The 21,591-nt window shown below is 37.7% G+C and overlaps 4 protein-coding genes across 5 annotated transcripts in view; 1 reads left to right on the top strand and 3 right to left on the bottom strand.

Moving 5' to 3' along the window:
* The window catches only part of LOC111261966 (exocyst complex component 5), a gene marked incomplete in the record, with an annotated part of 8,591 nt that extends 371 nt beyond the window's left edge, over positions 1-8,220 (bottom strand). The window contains 3 exon segments of the mRNA XM_022835890.2: positions 1-3,887; positions 4,062-4,234; positions 7,630-8,220. Coding sequence (XP_022691625.1) covers positions 1,955-3,887; positions 4,062-4,234 — 2,106 coding nt within the window.
* Positions 8,221-8,318: 98 nt separating this feature from the next.
* On the top strand, positions 8,319-10,445 carry LOC111261969 (glutaredoxin-related protein 5, mitochondrial). The gene is made up of 3 exons (XM_022835895.2): positions 8,319-8,563; positions 9,114-9,253; positions 10,100-10,445. The coding sequence occupies exons 1-3, from the start codon at positions 8,440-8,442 to the stop codon at positions 10,235-10,237; spliced, it is 402 nt and encodes a 133-aa protein (XP_022691630.1). The 5' UTR covers positions 8,319-8,439; the 3' UTR covers positions 10,238-10,445.
* Positions 10,446-10,839: 394 nt separating this feature from the next.
* LOC111261968 (uncharacterized) lies at positions 10,840-13,621 on the bottom strand. The gene is made up of 3 exons (XM_022835894.2): positions 13,343-13,621; positions 11,872-12,075; positions 10,840-11,440 (listed from the first exon to the last, which is right to left on the bottom strand). Exons 1-3 carry the CDS (start codon positions 13,400-13,402, stop codon positions 11,252-11,254), a joined length of 453 nt encoding a protein of 150 aa, XP_022691629.1. The 5' UTR covers positions 13,403-13,621; the 3' UTR covers positions 10,840-11,251.
* A 1,158-nt stretch (positions 13,622-14,779) lies between these two features.
* TSG101 (tumor susceptibility gene 101) lies at positions 14,780-20,635 on the bottom strand. Of its 2 annotated transcripts, XM_022835892.2 has the most exons (7): positions 20,036-20,635; positions 18,493-18,622; positions 17,840-18,057; positions 17,075-17,364; positions 16,486-16,663; positions 16,064-16,252; positions 14,780-15,464 (listed from the first exon to the last, which is right to left on the bottom strand). In XM_022835892.2, exons 1-7 carry the CDS (start codon positions 20,075-20,077, stop codon positions 15,378-15,380), a joined length of 1,134 nt encoding a protein of 377 aa, XP_022691627.1. In that variant the 5' UTR covers positions 20,078-20,635; the 3' UTR covers positions 14,780-15,377. The 2 variants fall into 2 exon arrangements, with proteins under 2 accessions (XP_022691627.1, XP_022691628.1); XM_022835893.1 differs by lacking the exons at positions 17,840-18,057; positions 18,493-18,622; positions 20,036-20,635 and adding an exon at positions 17,608-17,833.
* Positions 20,636-21,591: the final 956 nt, after the last annotated feature.

The following is a 21,591-nucleotide window of genomic DNA, read 5'->3' as shown; positions in this document are numbered from 1 at the left end:
CAACAAATATTTTTGTAGGAATGATTACGACGAACAAAAGTTACATCTCTAGTCCTGTGAATCTTATTTTTTTTATTATCTGCACTGGGTCGGTAGGCTTTAAAAGTTTAATGAACTTCCAATACTTTCCTGCCTCAATTAGCAATATCAAATCGAGTAATGTTATAACGTATTCGGATGTTTAAGCCATATGCAACGTTTTCCTATCCATTCAATCACGCATACATTTACTCATTGAGGGAATTAAATGGTCATAGGAAGATAGGTGGCAACTATCACAACTGTGGTGAAACGGGGGGGAGGGGGAGGGCAGAGGGCATTATTTCCTGTATCTCTAGGTGGGATGAATTGCGATTTGGTTCAACAACTAGAGTTGTTCGCGCGACTAGAACAGTCAAATATATATCGTTTTGCTTTACGCTCGTGTTCTATATATCGTCGATACCCTCTTCAAACATCTCGAGTTGTATATAGAGGTTTATCTTCGCACTGTACTATACTAAATGTGCTTCAAGTAAAGAGACCGTTCTTTCGAACGCTCAGAACTCATGAACGAAAAATATTTAGAAAATGCGCTGCTTTAATATGATTTCTCGTCACTTAGAAAACTGCACGAATATTCCTGTGCTAGCCCAGTAAGTTTTGAAGATTTAACATTGAGATGAAAACTTAAATGTGTGCAAACTTCAAAGCCCATAATCAAGTTAAAAGTCAGGTCAAAAAGCTCTCCTTCACTGGCTTAGTTGACAGACTATGAAATATCAAATAAGGGCCGTCTCACCTGAAGTCATCAAATCAATACGGTTATCTTCTTATTCCTCGCATGTCGTCTATGTTGACAGTAGGATAAGCCTTGCTCTTTTACATAAAATAAACGATGTCTAAAATACAGTTTATCGATATTTATACCTCTAGTGTTACATCCTATGTGTGCACCTTAATGGTAGGGACGGCGTTGGCGTGACTTGAGTTCGCTACGACTGCGAATTTTCTAATGTAGCTTTGACCATAGAATGATTGATTCATTTCAATTGGAGCTGCATTCGTGTGTACTGTAGTTCGATGATAATAATAATTATTATTATAAATTTACATTTAATTTTCTCTTAAATCCTACTTGCAGCTGGGTGTAGCAACCATCCGGACACTTTTCGAAACAAGATTCTAAAATCTGCGGCCAACTAGAGCCATTCAGTCTAATAACATATTCGAAATAGAGGTACAAAGGTTTGATACGGATCGAACGTATTTGCACCGCAAACTTCTTGTCAGCTAAGCATACGTGTCCGTAACTACCAGAAGTCAGCAACAACAAGTTATAAAACGCTACATATTAACCTATCTTATTTCACGTACCTCTTCGCATCTGCCAAAATTACATTTGCCTTTTAACCAATACCGACCTGTATCGCGGCAATGGTATTATTGAGCATATCTGACTGTTTCATGTGTATTGCAATAGCTTGCAACAAGTAATTGAGTTGCTAAAGAAACAGCCGAGAAAGGTAACCTGCCAAAAATCGTGTAGTGGCGGGAGATGTCTCGAAATAAAAATATTTTAACAATAACCTTCGCAACATAGGTCACCTCTTGGTACTTGTTGACTTTTCGTAACTTGCAAATAAGCTTGAAAAGAAGAATTTTTTACACACTGCTGACAGATTGCGGCGAACAATCTAAACTGTTGCAACGCGAACTCTTTTCTATCTAAGTGGAGCAACAAATATTCTTAAATTTTATGAAGTATTTAAGATACTTCATAAAATTTAGAAGCGTTACATGAACAAAAAAAAGAACTTACTAGTTTGAAGATGGAGACTAGTACTTGCATTAAGATATCTTCTATTAGTATGAAATATAATTAGGAAAACAACAATTAATTGATAGTTATCCTGACAATACCTATTGCACTTATACAGTTGTCACATGATAATAATTCGTTTAATGCTGCGTATTACTTGCGAGCCTTGAAATAGGTCTGTACAAGACGCTCCTGTTTACAATCGGTTCGTAGCTCAACAAAACTTTGCAGCACCTGTGGGTCGAGTTGTTTCAACGCGTGGCTGTTCAAGAGATCCTGCAGTTTATTGTGCGGTGTCATAAGAAGGTTGACGAGAATCGACAGCACTTCGAAAAGACGATCGATAAAGGCGGGTAGTTGCCGCGCGCAGGCTCTGTATTCGCTAACATCGCACATGATAATGTAGGCAGTTGTGTGTGGATCGTACTGCATTGTCAGAATGTGTTCGTAGATCGCTCTGTGGAACTGAATGCCGAATTCTGTTAAAACGGCAATGCAATTCTGCCCGTCGAGATTCCGCTGGATGTGGCTTGTGCAGTCATTGACATAGCGACAGACCCGGGCACAAGTTGGGCTCGAGCTGGTCTCCGTCGGGTTCATCGGAGTACGGCGCTGCTCGTTAAGCAGCTCCCGGATCCAACCCATCATAGCTTGTAGACAGAGCTCGATGCCGTGTTGCATTTTTTGCTCCATTAGCTCGAAGCACTCACGCTTCTTCTGTAACTGCGTGCCGTACTCGGGACTCGAAGCGATCAGCGGTGCGACACTCTTGCAGAACAGGTCGTCCAGTAGATGAACCATCGTGTTACATTCCCTGACACAGTCGAGGAATGTAAGCCGGGGTTCAGCTTTTGTTTCGCTCAGCGGAATGCAACGGAGGCCTAGGTCAAGCGCGTATTGGATATGCTCGACGCAGAGACGTGACTGCAAACAATGCCAAATCTGGCAGGCGTTCTTCGATCGGTCAGACTGACGCGATAACACTCGGCACCTTCCTAGCGATTGACGCAGCTCTTGCAACATATTAGCCGCTAGTGTTTCCGAGAGAAATGTTTCCCCACCAAAATCTTCGGCAACAGGAGCAATATTGATGTTGGCTAAGGGCTTGATGAACGCCTGCATATCTCGTCGCAGGTCTTGTAATGCTCCCGCCGAACGCTTCACGTGATCTAGATCTTCATAATATCGCTTGAGCAAATGGTCGAGACGCTCGCGGAGAAATTGCATCTCGACGTTAATATACCCATCTAGATCCTTTTGAAATATCTGCCTTGAAAGTTTCTGAAGCAATGAATAGTCAATCTTGAATTTTGTCAACTCCTCAGAGAGTTTCTCTGTACTCGTATGCATCAAAAGAAGCTTCGATAGGTAGTCTCCTCTGTCGTTCACTTGAAGTTGTATCGTAATGTAATCTTGTAGTTTTACTGTATACACGTGGGTGATGAATTTCGCCATTATCTGGTTAGGGTTGTTAAACACCTGAACAACTAGATTTTGCGTGTTCCTACACAGAGGTATAATATCCTGGAACACATCGGATCTTATGTATGCGCCACGTTGGGCATCCGTTATGAATGTGTCGACGCATGTTTGGAAGCCCTTAAAGTGAGCAAGGATTGATTCAAGTTGAATCATCTTTTCCACGTCGCCAATCTCATGGGCATTTCGAAATTCGTCAATAAGATCGCTTTCGATCTGAGAGTATTTCGTTGTTATGCGAGCTTTCGCCTCGTCGAATTTGCCTCCAGAGGGAAGTTCTTGCGCGATTAGATGCAGCTTTTGAATTAAGTCAGAATTTTCATAGATATTCTGCTTTGACAGCGGAACGTCGCTGACCTCACTCTGGAAGTCGGCGAATTTTAGCATCAACTTTTCGGCTTCCTCGGCGCGAGCTCTCGGTGTGTTCACAGACTCTAGTAGGTCACCAAGATAAACGACTTTGGCAGCTACGCGTCCTATATGTGTGTCGAGGTTTTTGTACGTGCGTTGGCTTTGCTTATTCTTGTCGAGCAGATCCTCAACACGTCTCCAATGCCTCTCCATCTCATCACTGCAGTCTTTTTCTAATCGTTGGCATCGTTTTTCCCTAAATATGTAAACAAAAGAACATAGAAACGGCGACTGATTGACCGGCAAATATTCTTTCTATATAGAGGTGTACATATCACTCGCTTTTCGCGAGGTCCGTTTCAAATCCTGGATATTATAGATTGCATGATTTCAGAAAGGGTCTGCTATTTAAATAGCGGTCGACACTCACCGATGGTCGTACTCGAGCCTTAACTGTTCAATTTCGCCCCTGAAAGCCTCTTCAAGACTTTTGGCGTCGAAACGGTCATCTTTCTGTGGACCAAGGGTTCGCCACGCAAAGCGCTCCACCAAGTCTTCGGCACAAAAGTTCTCTGCCTCGCATTCTGCTATTAGAAAACTCATCTGAGCAGCCGTGAACACAATATATTTTAGTTTATTTCTTCAAACGTCTCTTTATTATTATTATTATTATTATCTGACATTTAAGGAAAAGACCTCCCATCGGGAGCGACTACGTACAGCGATTATTGTACACGCTTAAAATAAACGCGAAGGCACCTTATTATCACTATTTTTTATTAATAGAACTCATACTCAGTATCTGTTCTTCTTTTTCAATATAGAAATATTTTCAAATGCTAATCGTTTAAAAAATAGTAAATAGTTAGATTCACAATACATATAGCTATAATTAAAAAAAAAATTTGACTCGATTCAATAAAGTTCGTATGATAAACGTTCAGTAAAGGCGTAGAGCGTGTTGTGTAGTAAACAATTATAGTACATACTGTTTACATATCAGGTCATTAGCTGTAAGTCGAAATGGGATTTCGATAGGCCAGAGTTTCCTACTAGCCCTAAAGCCTCGTCTGAGCTTAGGCATAAGCTATTTTGAGATAACCTAAGACGATGTGAATTGTTGTCCAATAATAATTTACAATGCAAGATATGTTGCAATCAATAATAGTGAGCGCTACAATGTTTGGAGGTAGCTGTGGCTGAAAACAAAAACTAAATTTTCAATAATTAGGTTATGTAATAGGGTGTATATATATGTATGTATGATCCCTTTTAGCCATTTGTCTCGGAAAAAGGTTTCTTTAATTAGTGACAACTTTATGTATTTGGATTAATTCATTACAAAAAATGATAATTTGATCTAAAAATCTCCACTCTGGCGTTTTCTCTATTTCTGCTCACGCTGTTCATATTCGACAGAGATAGAATTTATCTCATGGCTATAGTTAGTATGCTTTGGCATTCAGTATCTACTATCCTAGCAGTGCATACAGTAGGATGGAAGGTTTGATATGCAAGCGGGCCGGTAGAAAACTATGATTTTGGATATACGGGACGACCAGGGATACTGCGTGGAAACCTATACCTCACTTCCAACTTGTATCGTACCAACAAACACCTCAGTTGTAGAAGTATTCACGACGAAGATAACTGAAATAAAAGTTAGATTCTTGGTAGATATTATGAATTCAGCGAAGGGAAAGTAAATACTCAGCACGTTTTTAGTCAGAACAGAGGTCAAAGCGGGTGTAAATAAATACTTAAACAAAAAGAGAAGTCCATATTGAATGAACTGGGGCAAGACTGTATAGAACCTATAACCGTCTCAGTATTTTCGTGCAATTAAAATCATGCAACGTTCTTTTTTACACACAGAAAAGGTGAAGGTAAGGGCAAACAGATCATGGTGGGATCACGAGTGCCCAAGGAGTATGCCCCGATAGTATCAAGCAACAAAATTAGCTCTAGCTTATTCGAAGGTGAACGCATATCGCGCTGCTTAAAGCTCATTACAGGCCTACATTAAATTTACCAGTTGTTTATCGATTTGGTCGAAACTTTAACGAACATTAGCATTCTTGCCAAAGTGTGGTTTTTAAGCCTCAGTGTCGTCGGCTTTCTGGTGTATACTGTACCTTTAATGTACCTCCACAAGAAAACTTATTGTTGTCAGATCCGGGAACGGGCAAATTTGCCTATAAGGGCTTCTTCCAGTTCACCTGTTTGTTAGGTTCTCATTAAGATATGGTCTCACATCACAGTCATAGTATGTAACAGCTCAGTTCTGTTGGAAATAAAGTTTGCCATTTGGATCAAAGTCTTTCTGTATGCTTAGGAATACAAATTGTCGTACTAAACTGGCATAAGTTTGTATTGTCAAAGGAGAAGGAACCCAACTATTTGCGTGAGATGCTGCATCAGACTGTAACTTCTAGTAAATTTACGTGGTGTCTTTGCGCAACATGATGATTTACAGTTGTCTGGTAGATTATGTTGATGAATTCAATTTAAACGTAGCTTCATCCCTCTAAACAACCTTTACTGAAAATTGGAACTTTACATTTTTGCAAGGGTCATTTGCAATGTTATTTTCTCCGGCCCGGATGAAAATTGATGAAATAGCCAAACTTTTAAATAAAACGTTGCACATATTTGGAAATCGCCAAGCGTGAACTTGTTCGGAGCGCATATCGAAGAGAGAACATTCAAGACTCTCGGGTTTCTTCCATTGATTTAAAGCCCATAAAGCCTTCTGTTGTAAACGTCACTGAGCCAACTGGAGAAACTACTTAACGGCACCTCGAATCCCTAGATAGGATCAAACTTGCCTTCCTAAAAGGAATTTTAGATTTTCACCTGTCCGCCAAAAATCGACTCGGTTCCATGCATGCATATACGCCGTTCTTCATTGAGTAACTTAGGTCAGAAACAGCATGTTCTTTCTGAGGTAAAACGAAATAATTTATTAGGTTTCACGAAGAAAAATTTGTCGATTTGAGCTCGGCATTTTCGACACGAAAGCAATGAAGAGTCATGCATGGAGATATGCATTTAAAGCCAAGTGCCACATACAAACCAGGTACCCAGCCAATGACTTACACCATTTACTTGGCCCAATCGAAGATTTCCTACCGCATAGAAAAGAGTTTGCATAATAAATTACTGATAAGATTAACAATAATCAGTTTTCAATATCCTTTCTAAGTGGTTGTACCGCGTGAATTGTCGATTTTAAAAGAGCGTATTTTCACAATTTCACGTGAAAGTAAATTGATTATCGTATTAACAGGGTGGGAGCAGATAGCCCGTGTACATCAAAAATAGTCAACATGTTTATCAAGTACATGAATCGATGCGTACAGCAACGCTATGGGTGCATTTTTCATAACCAGTTTACTTTTCATATAAATTAAGCAAAATGTATATATATAAAGGGAAATAATATTGAGCACGTGCGCACAAAGTGTCAGAACCATTGATATTATATATAATCTGAAAATATTATGGTGGTAAGAGAGCTTTGCAATTTAGCTTACTAGTTACTTCGATGATCAAATTTTGTTATATTAACTGTTATCGTATTTATCGCACAAAGCAGACGCACACACCAGGACTATTGCGTTTGTATATATATATATATATATATATATATATATATAAATCGTGCAAAATTGCTCAAACAGGAATGCCCACCTATTTGAACTTGCTTAATTTACATCGCTTTAGTGTTTCGTTTATTACTGCAAAACGATCCCTTATTATTATTATTATTATGTTTATAGAACGAGCGGACTTAAGCCGCATTATACTAAACTAATGCTCAATTTGTAGATACCCAGTCTATAGTTTTCACGAATGGGCGTATTTTCCATTGCTTTAGCTCGTTCTGCTTTTCTTCCTACCATTACAGTGTACTAGCATCTAAGGGAATCCGAATTATATCGTAATCACAACTTGGTTACTCACTAAGCTATTATTGACATGAAAGAGTCATAAACCTTATTGTTTTGCTGTTGATGAAGATGATTCCTCGACGACAATCGGTTACGGCGAGTAATTCGTTAGAAACGTTTTTTTTTTTCGGTGTGGGGTCACTCCTTGCGGCTAATGACTAATAAATACATTACAGATGCACTGCCGCCGCACACAGGCAGGCATATGAAACACATACATAGACACAGGTTGCCGAAACCTCAATAACAATTGTTCACTAGTATACTCCTATCTACTCGACCTTGCTGTAGGGAGCACTTCTGTAGTCTTCGTTACCCCAGCTTGAATCAGTTTTCTTTAATTTTCCTTTCTAATCGGTAACCAATAATTGTCAATAGGCGAATTTATTGTAGTATTAAAATTGAATACACATCAACCAAACATCACATTATATCGACGTTATACAGGCCTTCCGGCTGTTGACAGGGACTACCCCCCTTTTTGATATTACATGCATCAGTCTTTAGCAGGTATCTAGGGCTTGTAAATTTCGGACGTACCTCGAACCCTTTCAAACATAATAACAAAACTTAATTTCTTATTATATTTAACTGCCCGTTAATAGTATAAATGTATCCGGAATACGACACTCAAATAAGCTCCCATAATGATGCTATTTTTTTTACTGATCAGTGGTTTTAGATGGCACACATTTCCTAGCGAAATTCTTCTCGCGACAGTCCAATCGTGCGGAAATATACTGATAACTCGAAGGAAGCGAACTTGGAGCAGTAGAATCAAAATCCGAATATTACATTCAGATCGTTTATGCTAACAGTTCTGTGCCGGTAGAAAAAGAACGAGTAGCGCAGATAATGTATCTACGCAAAATTGTAACCCAGGGTGTGCGATGTTTCGCCACCGAGGCCAAACATAAACACATCGAGAATATGGTAAAAAAGAGTAAAGTAGTTGTGTTCATGAAAGGAGTACCTGATGGTAAGAACAACATTTTAGGATGCAAGTAGTTCTAAAATCATGCGTTCAATAGCTTTTTACTTTTCTAAGCGTCGTACATTGTATTGTGAAGAAATTTGTTAATTCGGAATACAGATAAAATGAACTGAATGATACTCTCAGAAGCCTTGTTCACTTGTAGTGATCTGTAATGCATTACTTACTTGTTGTTAAAATGATTCCTTTTAGAACATAAAGGAGTACCAGTATAACTGAAAAGAAGACAATTTTCAATTCACTGAACCATAGCCCAAAATTTAGTCATTTTGTTTTTATAATATAGTCGATTATTCTTTCGTGTCACGTTTTTCTTTAGCTGTTCTACCTTTTATTTCACGACCACCCGCGGATACCCATATCGTAGTATGCATATGACCTTTTTTTACAGATGATGAAAAATTATAAAATGTTTTTCTCGAAACCTGCGTACACTGCAAACATCATATCAGGCGCACGATGTCCTGTCTCTTGAACTTATTGATAGGTTAAGCTGTTTCAAGTGCTTGTCATATGTGCTCTGAATTGGTTTCAGAGCCTCGTTGCGGTTTCAGCAATGCGGTCGTACAGGTGATGAAAATGCATAATGTACCCTTTGATGCGTACGATGTCCTTCAAGACGAAAGCTTACGACAGGAAATCAAGGATTTTTCGCAATGGCCAACTATTCCTCAGGTTAGAACTGGTTACATTGTCGAAATAATGAAAGGCAGGTGTGCATATAATTAGATAACAAACTTAGCCACCCGTGTGACGTCTGAGAAGTTGTTTTTCCAAATATGTCTTTATGACTGCTATTCGATTTAAAGATTGATCTCTTCTTTTGGACTCAGCTTGGGATTCGAGTAGATCTACAAATATTTCAGCGTCGTTTTCGCTAGCGGACCCTCACTCGATATCATGTAACCTAAATTAAAAAAGGGTTGAATTTTCAAACAGATTGTGTCGGTCGTAATACAAATGTTAGATTAGATATATAAATATAATGAATAACTGAGAAACAATTGTTATTATTCTAGTAAGCATCCGTTATTTTCTAAAAGATGTTTTCTGAGAGGTTTTTTTAACAATTATAGTTTTGCATTTGGTCATGGTTCTATGGGCAGCGATGTGCTCCATTTCGGCAGTACTTTTATTTCTTGAATTGATTGAATTGATTTTGCTAGTTAGAGGTATTGTAGCATCGAAATAAATTCAGTGTTTACCAACATATAATTTAAGGCACATATTTACCACTTGTTATGGATGCAGAGTAGGATTTAATAGTTGTAGGTCCAAGGTTCGATACCCAATGTTATACGGAATTTCCAAAAGCGTTGGAATGATTTAGTCAGCATTCAGAAAAGACTTTATTTGCAACATACGAAAATACGAACTGCAACTTTAGACATTATATATTGGGTACATAGGTGCTGAAAGGTCCAACATTTTATGTGAAAAACGTGTGATATCTAGGTCAAATATCACTGGATAAAAGCGCTGAACAGACTACCAAATTTGGCAAAAGATATTTTTTTCTAGGTCTACATTGATGGACAGTTTGTCGGTGGTTGCGACATTATCATGGATATGCATAAAAACGGTGATCTCGTTGAGGAATTGAAAAAAGTTGGTATCCGATCAGCGCTACAGGACCAGGAACCTCCAACGAAAAAATAAGCGACCTATGTATGGAGTTAGCCAGGAGCTAGATAATTATCGCACTACGGCAATGTCGCCGTATCATGTAGATATTGCAAATTGTTCTGCTACTGCTATGGTTAGTACCGATTTTATAAATTAGGTGTCTTATTATATAAATGATCATTGAAACTTTAAAAAACAAGAAATAAATTGTGCGTGTTGAACACGCATGTTGATGACTTAATCAAGCCTTATCGCTTTTATATAGTTGGGTAATCGCATAATTTTACAAAACTACGTGGGCTATTTTGTAATACGGTGTCATCTTGTTAAATAATGCTAGTTGCTTGATTTCTCCTTTTCTATACCAGTTCGTATATTTGTAAGCTGTAGGCATAACGAAGCTGAACACTTCATTCAAATGAATACAATCCTTTAACATGGCTATCTTCAACGAAACGGTAAATGCTTCAGGGACTAGTAGACATGTATAAAAATGTCTATTTATTGGTTCAAGGAAGCCAGTAGTTAGAAAAGAAGCCTTGACCTATTACATGGCAAACCTAAAAGGTGTCATTTAGAAAATAACTCACAAGAGAAAGTGTTTCACTAACATGCACTGAGATAACGACACATGATTCGATTAGAAATATTGCTTTTTATATTCAGAAGTACAAACATTTATTTATAAATTAGACGTTCCCTGTGGGGATACATCTGAATATACATATATACCAGGTGGATTCATAGCTGAGTTTGAAATAGATGTTTTGGTTTCCATTAGGTCGACTCATCGCCTACAGATGCAGTGCTATAGGCACATCATATATATCAAAATCGATTTACTATAAACTGATATTCTTGGTATGAGTTGCTTTTCTCCGCATCTATCAGATGCAGATATATGACAAGAACTGTTAAATCTTGGCTAATTTGGAATTCGATTCTTATGAACCCATTAAGAGTTCTAATGACTAAAAATACCCCAACATAAGTGATAATCCAAATATAAGGTGTTTTGATGACTGGGTTATTCGATCGACAAGCTTTCTACGAGCTATCTTTTTTGGGCAAGGAAGTGGCATTTAGTTTGTGTAGATCGTCGTGCAGTTGACCCAACATTGTCGCGTCGACAGGCCTCTGAAGTGCTTCCTTTGTTCTCCAAACAGCACGAGCCACATCCACGGGTAACGTAAGCAATCGGAATGGGATTGTTAACAGGTTACGTAAGGTGCTTATCTGCACAAAGAAGACAATGGACGCTAAGTATTTATGTAGAAGAAACAGCCAAGCAGAGTTAGGCACTCCACATACAGAGTAATCGATGTTGTTTTAATGGTAACGTGAACTCCAAACTAATGAAAATGCACCATAATCATGCAAAAAAGGAAAGACCTAATTAATGAGTAAACCGATATCTGCCGAACCGTAAAACTGAAAGTAAAAAGAGCGTTTTAACGTCAAATCGGGCCTAATACCTAACTGACAACAACAGAGCTTGCATACACTTTGAAGCCTTACAGGAACAATAGATTTCAAAAACCCCTCTGCCTTTCTCGTACAGAAGCCTTCGTCTAAGGTTGGCTCGAATGAAACTCATTATAATATATTCAGTGAAAGGAGTTGCCGGACATTGACGATATGCTTGATATTCTCATAAGTTTCTCTACCTTGTAGTGGACCACTGCAACAAGTGGATAGGCGGCGTAACTCAATATCGGTGTTCCATTTAAGGAATCCGTATCATTGTCAGATCGTAACAAGCGAAGAGTATCATTAAATGGCAAGCCCATGTTATCCGCCGTACCGAACAGATTTGAAAGTTGTAGCTGTGCGCTTCCGTTATGTCCGCCATAATGGAAGTGCGTTGAAACCTGAAGAAAGATGAGTTTTTCTTTTTTTTCTTTTAATTTTCTAAAAGATAAAACTTAGCGAATAGATATACAGTGTTTTTCTAAATACGCTTCGATTTATATTTTTAGACGTCTACTGTGTCGGGTCTGGCAAAAATGTCTTTACAGTTTTATTTAATTGTCAACATAGTAGTTTTAAAATGGCATGTTTGAATTGCGTTTGGTACAAAGCAGATTTAAAACACATTATTAGTACTAGAATTAAATAATAGCTTCAATTACTCACGATTAAATCATATACCAGTAAGGCCGGTATAGATATTACTTAGCTTTTCAATTAGCTTCCGAAAATTAGCTGTTTCTTCCCTGACTACAATTGTGAACCGAGGTAGTGTGTTTTACGTAAGGACTTGCCATTGGCACAGGTTGCTTAAGTGCAGATCATCGGGGTCACATAGGGCTTTCTTTTACCAAAACATTGGCTCATTTACACATACATTTACCTAATATATGTCTATATATATATATACATGTATATATATACATATATATACAGGATGTCCCAACAATGTATACACAGTTTGAATGATAACCTTAATTTTTATTTACAAATAAGTAATGCTTAATAAAGTCAATTTATTTTTCCTTTTATAGCAAATATTTAAAATTTCTACCATTTTGGTCAATACAGTGCCGATAATGACACGGTATTCATTCACAAACTTGATTTTATTTGGTGTTATGACGTATTCCTGGTCAACCACGACTTTGAAATCTTCGAGTGTCGTCGATTTACTTCCGTAGACTTTGCCCTTTAAGTATCCCCATATGTTCTCACATCACGATAATAGTGCGCAATGTTCTTTTCTGTTGAAAATAAGCTTTACTATCTTCGCCAAATTCTCTCGGAATGCGCGGCAAAATAGAGTTTGAGGTAAATTCGACTAATCGCCATAAATATTTTCTGGGACATTATATATATATATATATATATATATATATATACACCAATCGTCGCAAACGCTCGTACCTTTTTAGTCTTGCTCATCCTTAGCTTATGTATTCCTAGAGCTTAATTAATCTATCGATATTTTTAACAGAATTCAGATCCACACGTCCTTCTAGGCGACGATTTCATCTTTCTCGTTCAAGGAGTGGCAGAGAGATAAAATTGGCATTGGTCTTTCATCAAACTGTTTAAACAGGAGATGTAAGTTAAACAAGATCAGCAAAAGCCTACTAATCAAGTTTTGACGATAATCTATTAAATAATTAACTGCGAACATACCACAAGTTGCACCACCAGACAGCTAAGAAGGCCGACTATATTTTGAGCACCTTGTGCCATTGTAATCCGATTTCGCTGTTTAGCTCTTTCTTTTCAGCTCACGCGCCGTATAGCGACCTTTCATGGAGATCATGGTCAGCCTTTTCACAAAAACGAAAATCAAACCATCTACAAATAGACGTGTGACTCTCACTAGCCTAGCTTGTTGAACGTTGCACTGCAGTACCAATTCCGTGCAGTGTTTTTCGCATTCGTTGCATATTAAATTGTACGCACACGTGTCGCATTAGTAATACACCCCGATCGTAGGATATTTGACACGCGTGCTGCGGGCATGTCGACAAATACAGAAGAAGTACACACATTAAACCGGCACACAAATCTAATCCGGTACGAAACATTGGGATCAATATACGGAACCTGCACGTGGCCTCGATATTCGAAGCGAAATAGGCCAATCTATCAGTTTGACGTTAGATATCCAGTAAATTAGAGCTTACTCTAATGTCTGTTATGAGAAGTAGGTTGGTTGAGTCCCGTTTTTGAAGCTGAGCCAATGCTCGAGCAATTTGAAAAAGCTAAAACGAAACGTACGGCTTCTATTGTGTTCCGACTGTCACCAATATCACAATCCGGGACCTAAAAAGAAAATAAAGCAGGCATGTGTGGACGATCGTGTATGATAAGGACTATTCACGTAAAATCACCTACCAAACCCGCCAGGATTTTGCTTTTGTTAGCTTATACCATTGTATTTTGCATGTGTGTAAAGTGCAGCGATTTCTTCGTAGATGACGAGGAGAAAACTTATGTCACAATGTAACTTACGAGAAGAAACGTCAAAGTGATTTAAGCTTTCAAACTAATTTTCATTCACAGACATCGTTACGATGAAAACCGTATTAGGTAAGGATTTAGGGGGATTGGAACCTACTTTTGCAATGGAACATTGCACTTATCTAGTGAATACCACAAAGGTATATACTTGACTAAATAACTTCAGAAAAAGACATTTAGTCTTGAGCAATAGTCTTGAAAGAGAAGAGCATATGCCGTTTAATAATCTCCCAAAAATCCTTTTTTGAATTAGAGTATGCTTAGAGTATTTTAAAGTAGTATAGGGGTACACTATAAATAGAGCTCCGGTAATTTTGTATCTTAACACTAAAATAATGCCACAAGCTGCAGGGCGTTGAACACTATGTTCTACATATAATGCTTGTGTCGTGGACCTTGCTAGACGAAAAGTGTTGTCGTGCATGATTTAGCCAATGAAGAAAACCATAGGGTAAGAAAAAAACTAATAAGCATGCTGGTAAGGAGAATGCTTTGGTACATCATTTTCGGTGTCGAGTTACCGTAACGTCCGAGATGTAACAAAATCTTAAATTTTAGGTGTCTGTTTTGTCGAAAGTACCTAAAAAAACAAGTATTGCCTTATATTTCATTTAGAATATATACCTTAGATTTATTAATTTCATAATCACTTCTATATCGCACGCCATCTGTCTTACATAAGCCGACTGCTTATTATTACGTTAGATCAAGTGTATAATCATATTTTTAAGGATGGTGTTGAAACTGCGGCCATAATTATAGTTATATATAAATATTTATGTTAAAACAGATGAATGCTTCAGTCTCGTTTTCCTCACTCAAACATTATTGTTTCCTTTGTAGTGGGTAGGTCAATTTACTGAACTTCTTAGTACTCAGCAGACAGCAACACGTACAGATTTAATAACAGTTATTGTAAATAGTATTACTGTTGCAGAAATAATGGCTCCTTAAAATTAACTACACCGGTCCCCCGAAAAGCTTCTCATTCTAGCCGTCTTCATCCCATCGTACATTGTCTTCAATGAAGTCACTTTAAATAGTTTCTACTGCTAATTTAACATCTGTCTATACCATTTAGTCTCCAACTCTATTTTGTAATTGTTGTGTTAAACCGAAACAAATGGTTAAGATCGTGCGTTAAGTCCACGTTCTTTATTTATATAAAGGCCAAAAAAGAAGAATGGCATCTGGGTACTTAGACAGGCGGAAGTCCGGCCTTTTGCCTACATTTCTGCATCAACGCTCGTAGCATAAACTGCTTTCGCGATTGCTCACGCACGTGCTGTAACGGAAATATTATAAAGCAATAACAAAACATGGATAGACTATGTAGATACATTAACTAATTATGTAGATAGGGTGTTGAATATTTCCAGTTCTAGCTAGTTCTATATTTTTGGTAAAATCAATTTTTACACAAATCTACAACATATATACACATAAATCACTTCATTGAGCTAAACATTGCATATGTGCTTATCTTTGTTGTATATGCAGATGAGATATTTTAGGCGCTATGACACTGTAAAAAATTGATTTCCCTGCAGATTTTTTCATCAAAACTCAATAACCACATATGTACAATATTTTACTTTGGATCAGGCTTCATTCAGGATCATTTTTGCTTAACATTCTTGAAAGTTGTAGGGAATTATTATTGCTTTTATGCATAGCCGACATGGTAAAGTTAACTGATTAAGTTACTAAGCTATCAAAAAAATTAAATTGTTTTGTGTTCCTTATTGTAATAATCAAGTCAAAAGAAATGCATATATTATATGTGACAATGTCGAACTGTGTAACGACCACGCGATGGAAGTACATAGATTCCGCATAATATAACAAGCACATCTTTTCTTTCTGTTATTTTTCTCCACTTACTTTCAAAAAGGTGTCTAGATCAATAACGCCTTTCCGCAAACCCTCTCCAAGGTAGTAGATGGCATCTTCCACTGCACTTTCCTCGGCATACGCCTGAAGAAGTTGGCGGTATAATGGCGCTGTAGGAGTAACAGCGTTGTCTACATCAAGACCCCCTTTTTCCGAATCCCACGACATTTGCTCGATTGACTATGAGAACAAAGGATGCAAACGTTATTTCACATAAGAGAGTTTTGTAAAACAAAAATAAGTGTGAACACGACACATCAATTTCCTTTTCAATAGTTATCTAGCAAACAATACATTTGAAACATATTAACTGTGTGGGCTTGTCTACGGCCATGTGAGCTTCTAATGCATTTTATATTACCACAAAGTTGAAACCGTTTGGCGGTCATAAATAAATAAAACGCGAAAATTACCTGTTTGAGTTGTTCACTCTTTTCTTTCAGTACGGTGAGATTTGATTCCATTTCCCTACAATCTCTTTCCATATCGGACATATAACGGTCTAACTTCTGCTTTCCCGCCTGTAGCTCTTCATTCGTTTTTCGAAGGACTTCTTCCTCGGCTTTGGACTTTTGCTCAAATTCAAGTGCTCTGAAATAATTAAATAGAATAATAAAGTTTACGGTTTTTGGCCACATTGACCGAACACGTTACGACTTTGAAAATGTAAACTAAAACTGCTTCTCAGTAAAGCTAAGTCGTGAAATTATAAGTTTCACAGATACACCATATTATTCTGCGTAAAATACAATTAGGACAGCATTTTTGATTTAGCAATGTTCGAATTCCTTAAAATTTTTGGCCTACTGAAAATGTTTTAAGTCCTTTGGATAGCTTGCTTTCTGCGTCATTTCTACAAAATAAGCACTTAATGGGAGTCCAAAGCTATTTTAATAATTCATTTCGCTCAGGTGTATTAAAGAATGAACGTATGAATTCATTATATAAGTCTTAGTTTATATTAATATCTGCGTATAAGCTTATTATAATACTTTTGCATACCTGTCAGTAATTCTACTTTCCACAGCTGACAAGAGGCTTATGCGAATATGTTGGTCCGTTATACTGAGTGTGTTGTTGTTATTCGAGTTGTAATTAGGGTTGTATGACGGAGTACTATTGGGGTACATGGCAGTACCACCGGGGGTTGGCATTGGAAATGCCACAGACATGCCGGTTGAGCTTGGGTAGGGCGTAGACTGTGGCTTAGATTGTGCAGGTCGCGAGCTTCCAGGAGCATTTGGACTTTTGGAGAACACTGGGGGTTGTTCCCCGAAGATCATAATCATCACCTATTCATAGGGTATTGAATGTAAGTGAGTGGCGAGATTATACATCATCACATAGAGCAAACATGTTCTTCGTCATAAATTATGTTTCTACTAGAGTACACAGAGGCATGGCAGATAAACATACACTGGGTAGGTCTGCCAACAAGTGAAAAAAACGAATCCAGGGATGCTTAGTAATCAATGAAGTTACTTTTAGTAGCACAGTTAAGCAGACGTTTAATTAGGATAAATATATTCACTTACAGATAGGATAATCCTACCCAAAATACATAGCTGTGTGCTTCGGTGAACCGCTAACCAGTACGCGACGTTGTTGTTCCGTAACGCAAAACGCAGACCTGGCTTTTTAGACGATGAACCTCTAGCCAATTTTAATACGAAATTCGCAGATAAAGTTTTCAAAGTGACTAAACCTTTCAAAGTGATCGTATAGACTTTCATTACGATTCACTCAGGCTTCCAGCATATCCTCTACCTGTATAACTCCTATGAGATCGCTGCTGTTGCGATTCCAGTCGTGTAGGTACGGTAGATAGACCCGGCCACTTTCGTCCACGTACTGTGAGGTTTTAATCTGCATCGTTGGTGTTGGACAGACGTAACAAAAGGGCGCGTGGTACGGATGTATATCCAAGACCCAAATGCGAATCGGAATGTTGTACGTTACGTTCTTGTATCGAACAGGAATTGTCCCTAGAAAATTCCCAAGTGTAGTAAAACCGTGTTGAGCAGGACTTCTTTTTTAACTATTTCAAAAAATAACACAACGATTTAGATTGTATGGAGTCGGGTTGGTTGTTAAGTTGGTACTGACACAGTTGTCGAAAACTGTCACGTAATTTGTGTGTGTGTTGCAAGGAGTCGTGCAGCTATATATATTATTTTGTGTTTGAGCAGGATTTGCTTTTTCACAGCGTAACCCTTAACGCACCTTTCACGTCACTGAAGACATGTCTAATATTCACCCAAATGATATAATGTTACATAATATAAATTCGTAATATACTGAATAATGCTATGAATTTGCTAATATAAACGTTTGCATCATTCTACTTGAATTATACCAATCTATGTCACGCTAAGCAAAAAACAATGATTGAGAGTCTTGTCATTTCTGGTCCAACCTACCATCGAGGCACACGAGCTCCTTGGAACTGCCATTGTTGAAGATGAAGGTTTCTGCTTTTGGAATAAGGCCACGGTACTGTTGCGTCACACGCTTGATGTCGGCGCGGGCTTTCTGCATGTACTGGTAACTCTGATGTATCAATCCGTCAAAGACTTTTAGTTAAACATCCTAATACATAATAACACATTGAACCATAGTCGTTTACAATAGAAGTAATTCTCTCAAAATAGAAATGTTTGCGGCGATCTTCGTAAAAAAAACCCTTTACGCATGGAGATAGTTCTTTTGGCCGCTTCGCTTTTGATACTTTTTTCTAATATTACCTTACGGGCTTTTTCATGCGCAACTGGTGGGTATACTTGTAATCGCAAAGTTCTTTTCGCCCGTCCACTACGATCTTTGTTCTCACATAGATGTAATTAAACGATTTGATTTTATGTGAAAGCAATCAAAAAGTAACCCATTATGTACAAGCTAATAACAAAATTGAATAGCCGCACTATACCACTTCTAATTGAAGCTCATCAATAAAATCCGAAAAAGATGTTGTACGTTTTTTGTTGTCAGTATTTTGTACAGTATCCAATTGACCAAGTAAATTTTGATAACTGCATTCTCGAATTACGACGGCAAAGGCCTAGTACGAACATCATAAATGTAATGGATTTTCCATAGCTTACGATGAAGTTTAATATAATATCGCAAAACTAAGCGTGTTCGCTGAAAAATCGCAATCTCAATCTTGTCCGATAAACTCTAACACCGTTTAGGTTACGCCACCTCTTTTTATTTTGAGATTGATGAAGTTTGAGTGAGTCTGAATCGAACATGAAAAGCGAGCAATTTATTTACAACAGCATTACCTCATACCCTCTTTCTTTTTTCAAAGCCATGTCTATTCACTGTCGCGGCCTCGAAAGTAACACGTAATTCTATACTTTAGCTAAGCTGCTGTTGCAGCATATCTATGTTGAAATGCAACATCTTTTTTGACTTCTCATTATGCCGCAGCTTTCTTCTGTTTAGTTCTCCCGTATATATGTTTATATATGCTCTGGACGCAGGAATTAAAAAATTTGATTAAGTAGTGTAATAACTTTAAAAACAATTTAGTCTTAATCAACATCCCACGTTTGTATAGAGTGGACAGAGCACGGTTACTAGATTTGTGGTAAAGTGAAGTTAGACAAATGACTTGTATGAACTTAATCATGAAAAATTACCCTATCGTAGATGCGTCATATCCCATTAGACCTAGCAAGCGATTCATTTGCATAAGGATATTATACCGATCTATGTTTGAACAAGATCGTGGGAGATCTCCTTGCAATAAATAGGTTCTGTTTATGCGTATGATGATATCAATTATTCCGCGATAGAAATCTAACACAGACTTGACAATTAATGAAATAGCTAGCCGAGACCAAGTTGTTTTTTTATTTCTATTAATACTCTGACTCACAGTAACGATACTTATTAACATCGATGTGGTGAATGATACATTAATGTCAGTTGTTGGAATAATATTTTAATGCTATGTACCGAATTAATGCAGCGTTCCACAGCAGCTGGAAGTGGACCCATCCTCCCCCGTTATGCTGAACTGCACTCTAGAATGCACTATCAGACAGGTAGGCTACTTCCAATGACGGTGATCGAGACGACGATGATGATATCCACTGATTGTGCACGATCGAGTTTTTGCGTATGAGGTATTAGCCGTCACTATTTCGCACAAGCTCACAGCACCTTATACGAACGGAGTCCAGTTTAATACAAGAGCGATAATAATGACGACGAGTCTGACGAGAAACACTGCACGCGGCGGCTCCTTGCACAAAGAATGTCTAATCACATCGCTCACAGAGAAACTCCGCATTATAGACGCAGACTCGCATCTGACTGTTGGCTAGTTGACATTCTTTGACTCATTAGTCGTACCATTAGTAGAATCGTATAAATTATTCTGTATTCAATTTCTGTTCCTTTCTCTCTAACCCAATAATAATTTCAGAACAGCATTTGCATTGACACTCGAACACACACATACACAGATATACACCCAGAAAAGACTTGTTTCTACATTAAAAAAAAAGCAGAAGGACAAGTCCTGAACCTACATTCACAAACAGACGAAATAATCCCATGCAGAACAACATTAGCCTGGACATGCCTGGAAATGTCGTCAGCTAAAGTGTGACCAAGGAAAATAAGGCGGGCGAATTTGAACTAATCGAACTATTGTTTCGGAGTACGTAGCCGTTTTAATTAAAATTAATGCCAAGCTGATGGTAAAGAAAATGTTTACATTAAGCAATTAAAAAGAATAGGGTAGAACTGTCAAACAGACGATTTTCGAATAACTATGTGTATTTTGGTTGGTTAAACGAAATCACGTTCTCTTCATCAAAGTTCTATTTATCGTGGTAGATTAGAAAATTATTTGTTTTCCCTGCATTGCTACAAAAAATGAAATAGTTGTAAAGAACATACATCTTATGCCAACGCATTAGCCTCATATGATATAAAGTAGATAGTAAGTTACTTCAGATTAATGATGTCTTCTGTGTAAAAATTATCTTAAGAATCCCCTGCTGAAATGTGTAAAAACAAATATTCGCTCAAAACTTGACTCAAAATTCCCTTTCGCGGTTAATATATTGGGGCCTCATTCATGCTTGCGTCAGGTTGCCGAAAGTACTGCTCTACAATCATTCTTTATCAAGGTATTGATAGAAGAATACGAGGCAATATTTAACGCAGAGAAGAATTTCTAGTAAAATGTATGTTTTTCCCAAACCATTAAGTTTCTCATTTAACCTCTGAGTTTCACATATGCTCGGGTATTAATAGTTTGTAGAAGTACAAATCAGATATCTGCATGATAAGTTCCTTTATTCACATAGGTTGTATAGTGTTTGCTTTTGCCGGGACTTGAAGTAGCTAATCCTGTTTTTTTTAGATCCCAGTTTGAAATGACAGGTTGTATTAAATGATCAAGAACATCAGGAGTGACACTGTTGGAATATGTAAAAAAAAATATAGAAGCACTAGTTTTTGTTTGAATACAATTTTAGAGACGAGGCTTAGGAAAGAAC

Source organism: Varroa jacobsoni, unplaced genomic scaffold (assembly GCF_002532875.2).
Source record: "Varroa jacobsoni isolate VJ856 unplaced genomic scaffold, vjacob_1.0 scaffold_619, whole genome shotgun sequence".
Taxonomy (NCBI): Eukaryota; Metazoa; Arthropoda; class Arachnida; order Mesostigmata; family Varroidae; genus Varroa; species Varroa jacobsoni.
The sequence above is the reverse complement of the archived record's forward strand: the minus strand, read 5'-3'. Positions and strand labels throughout refer to the sequence as shown.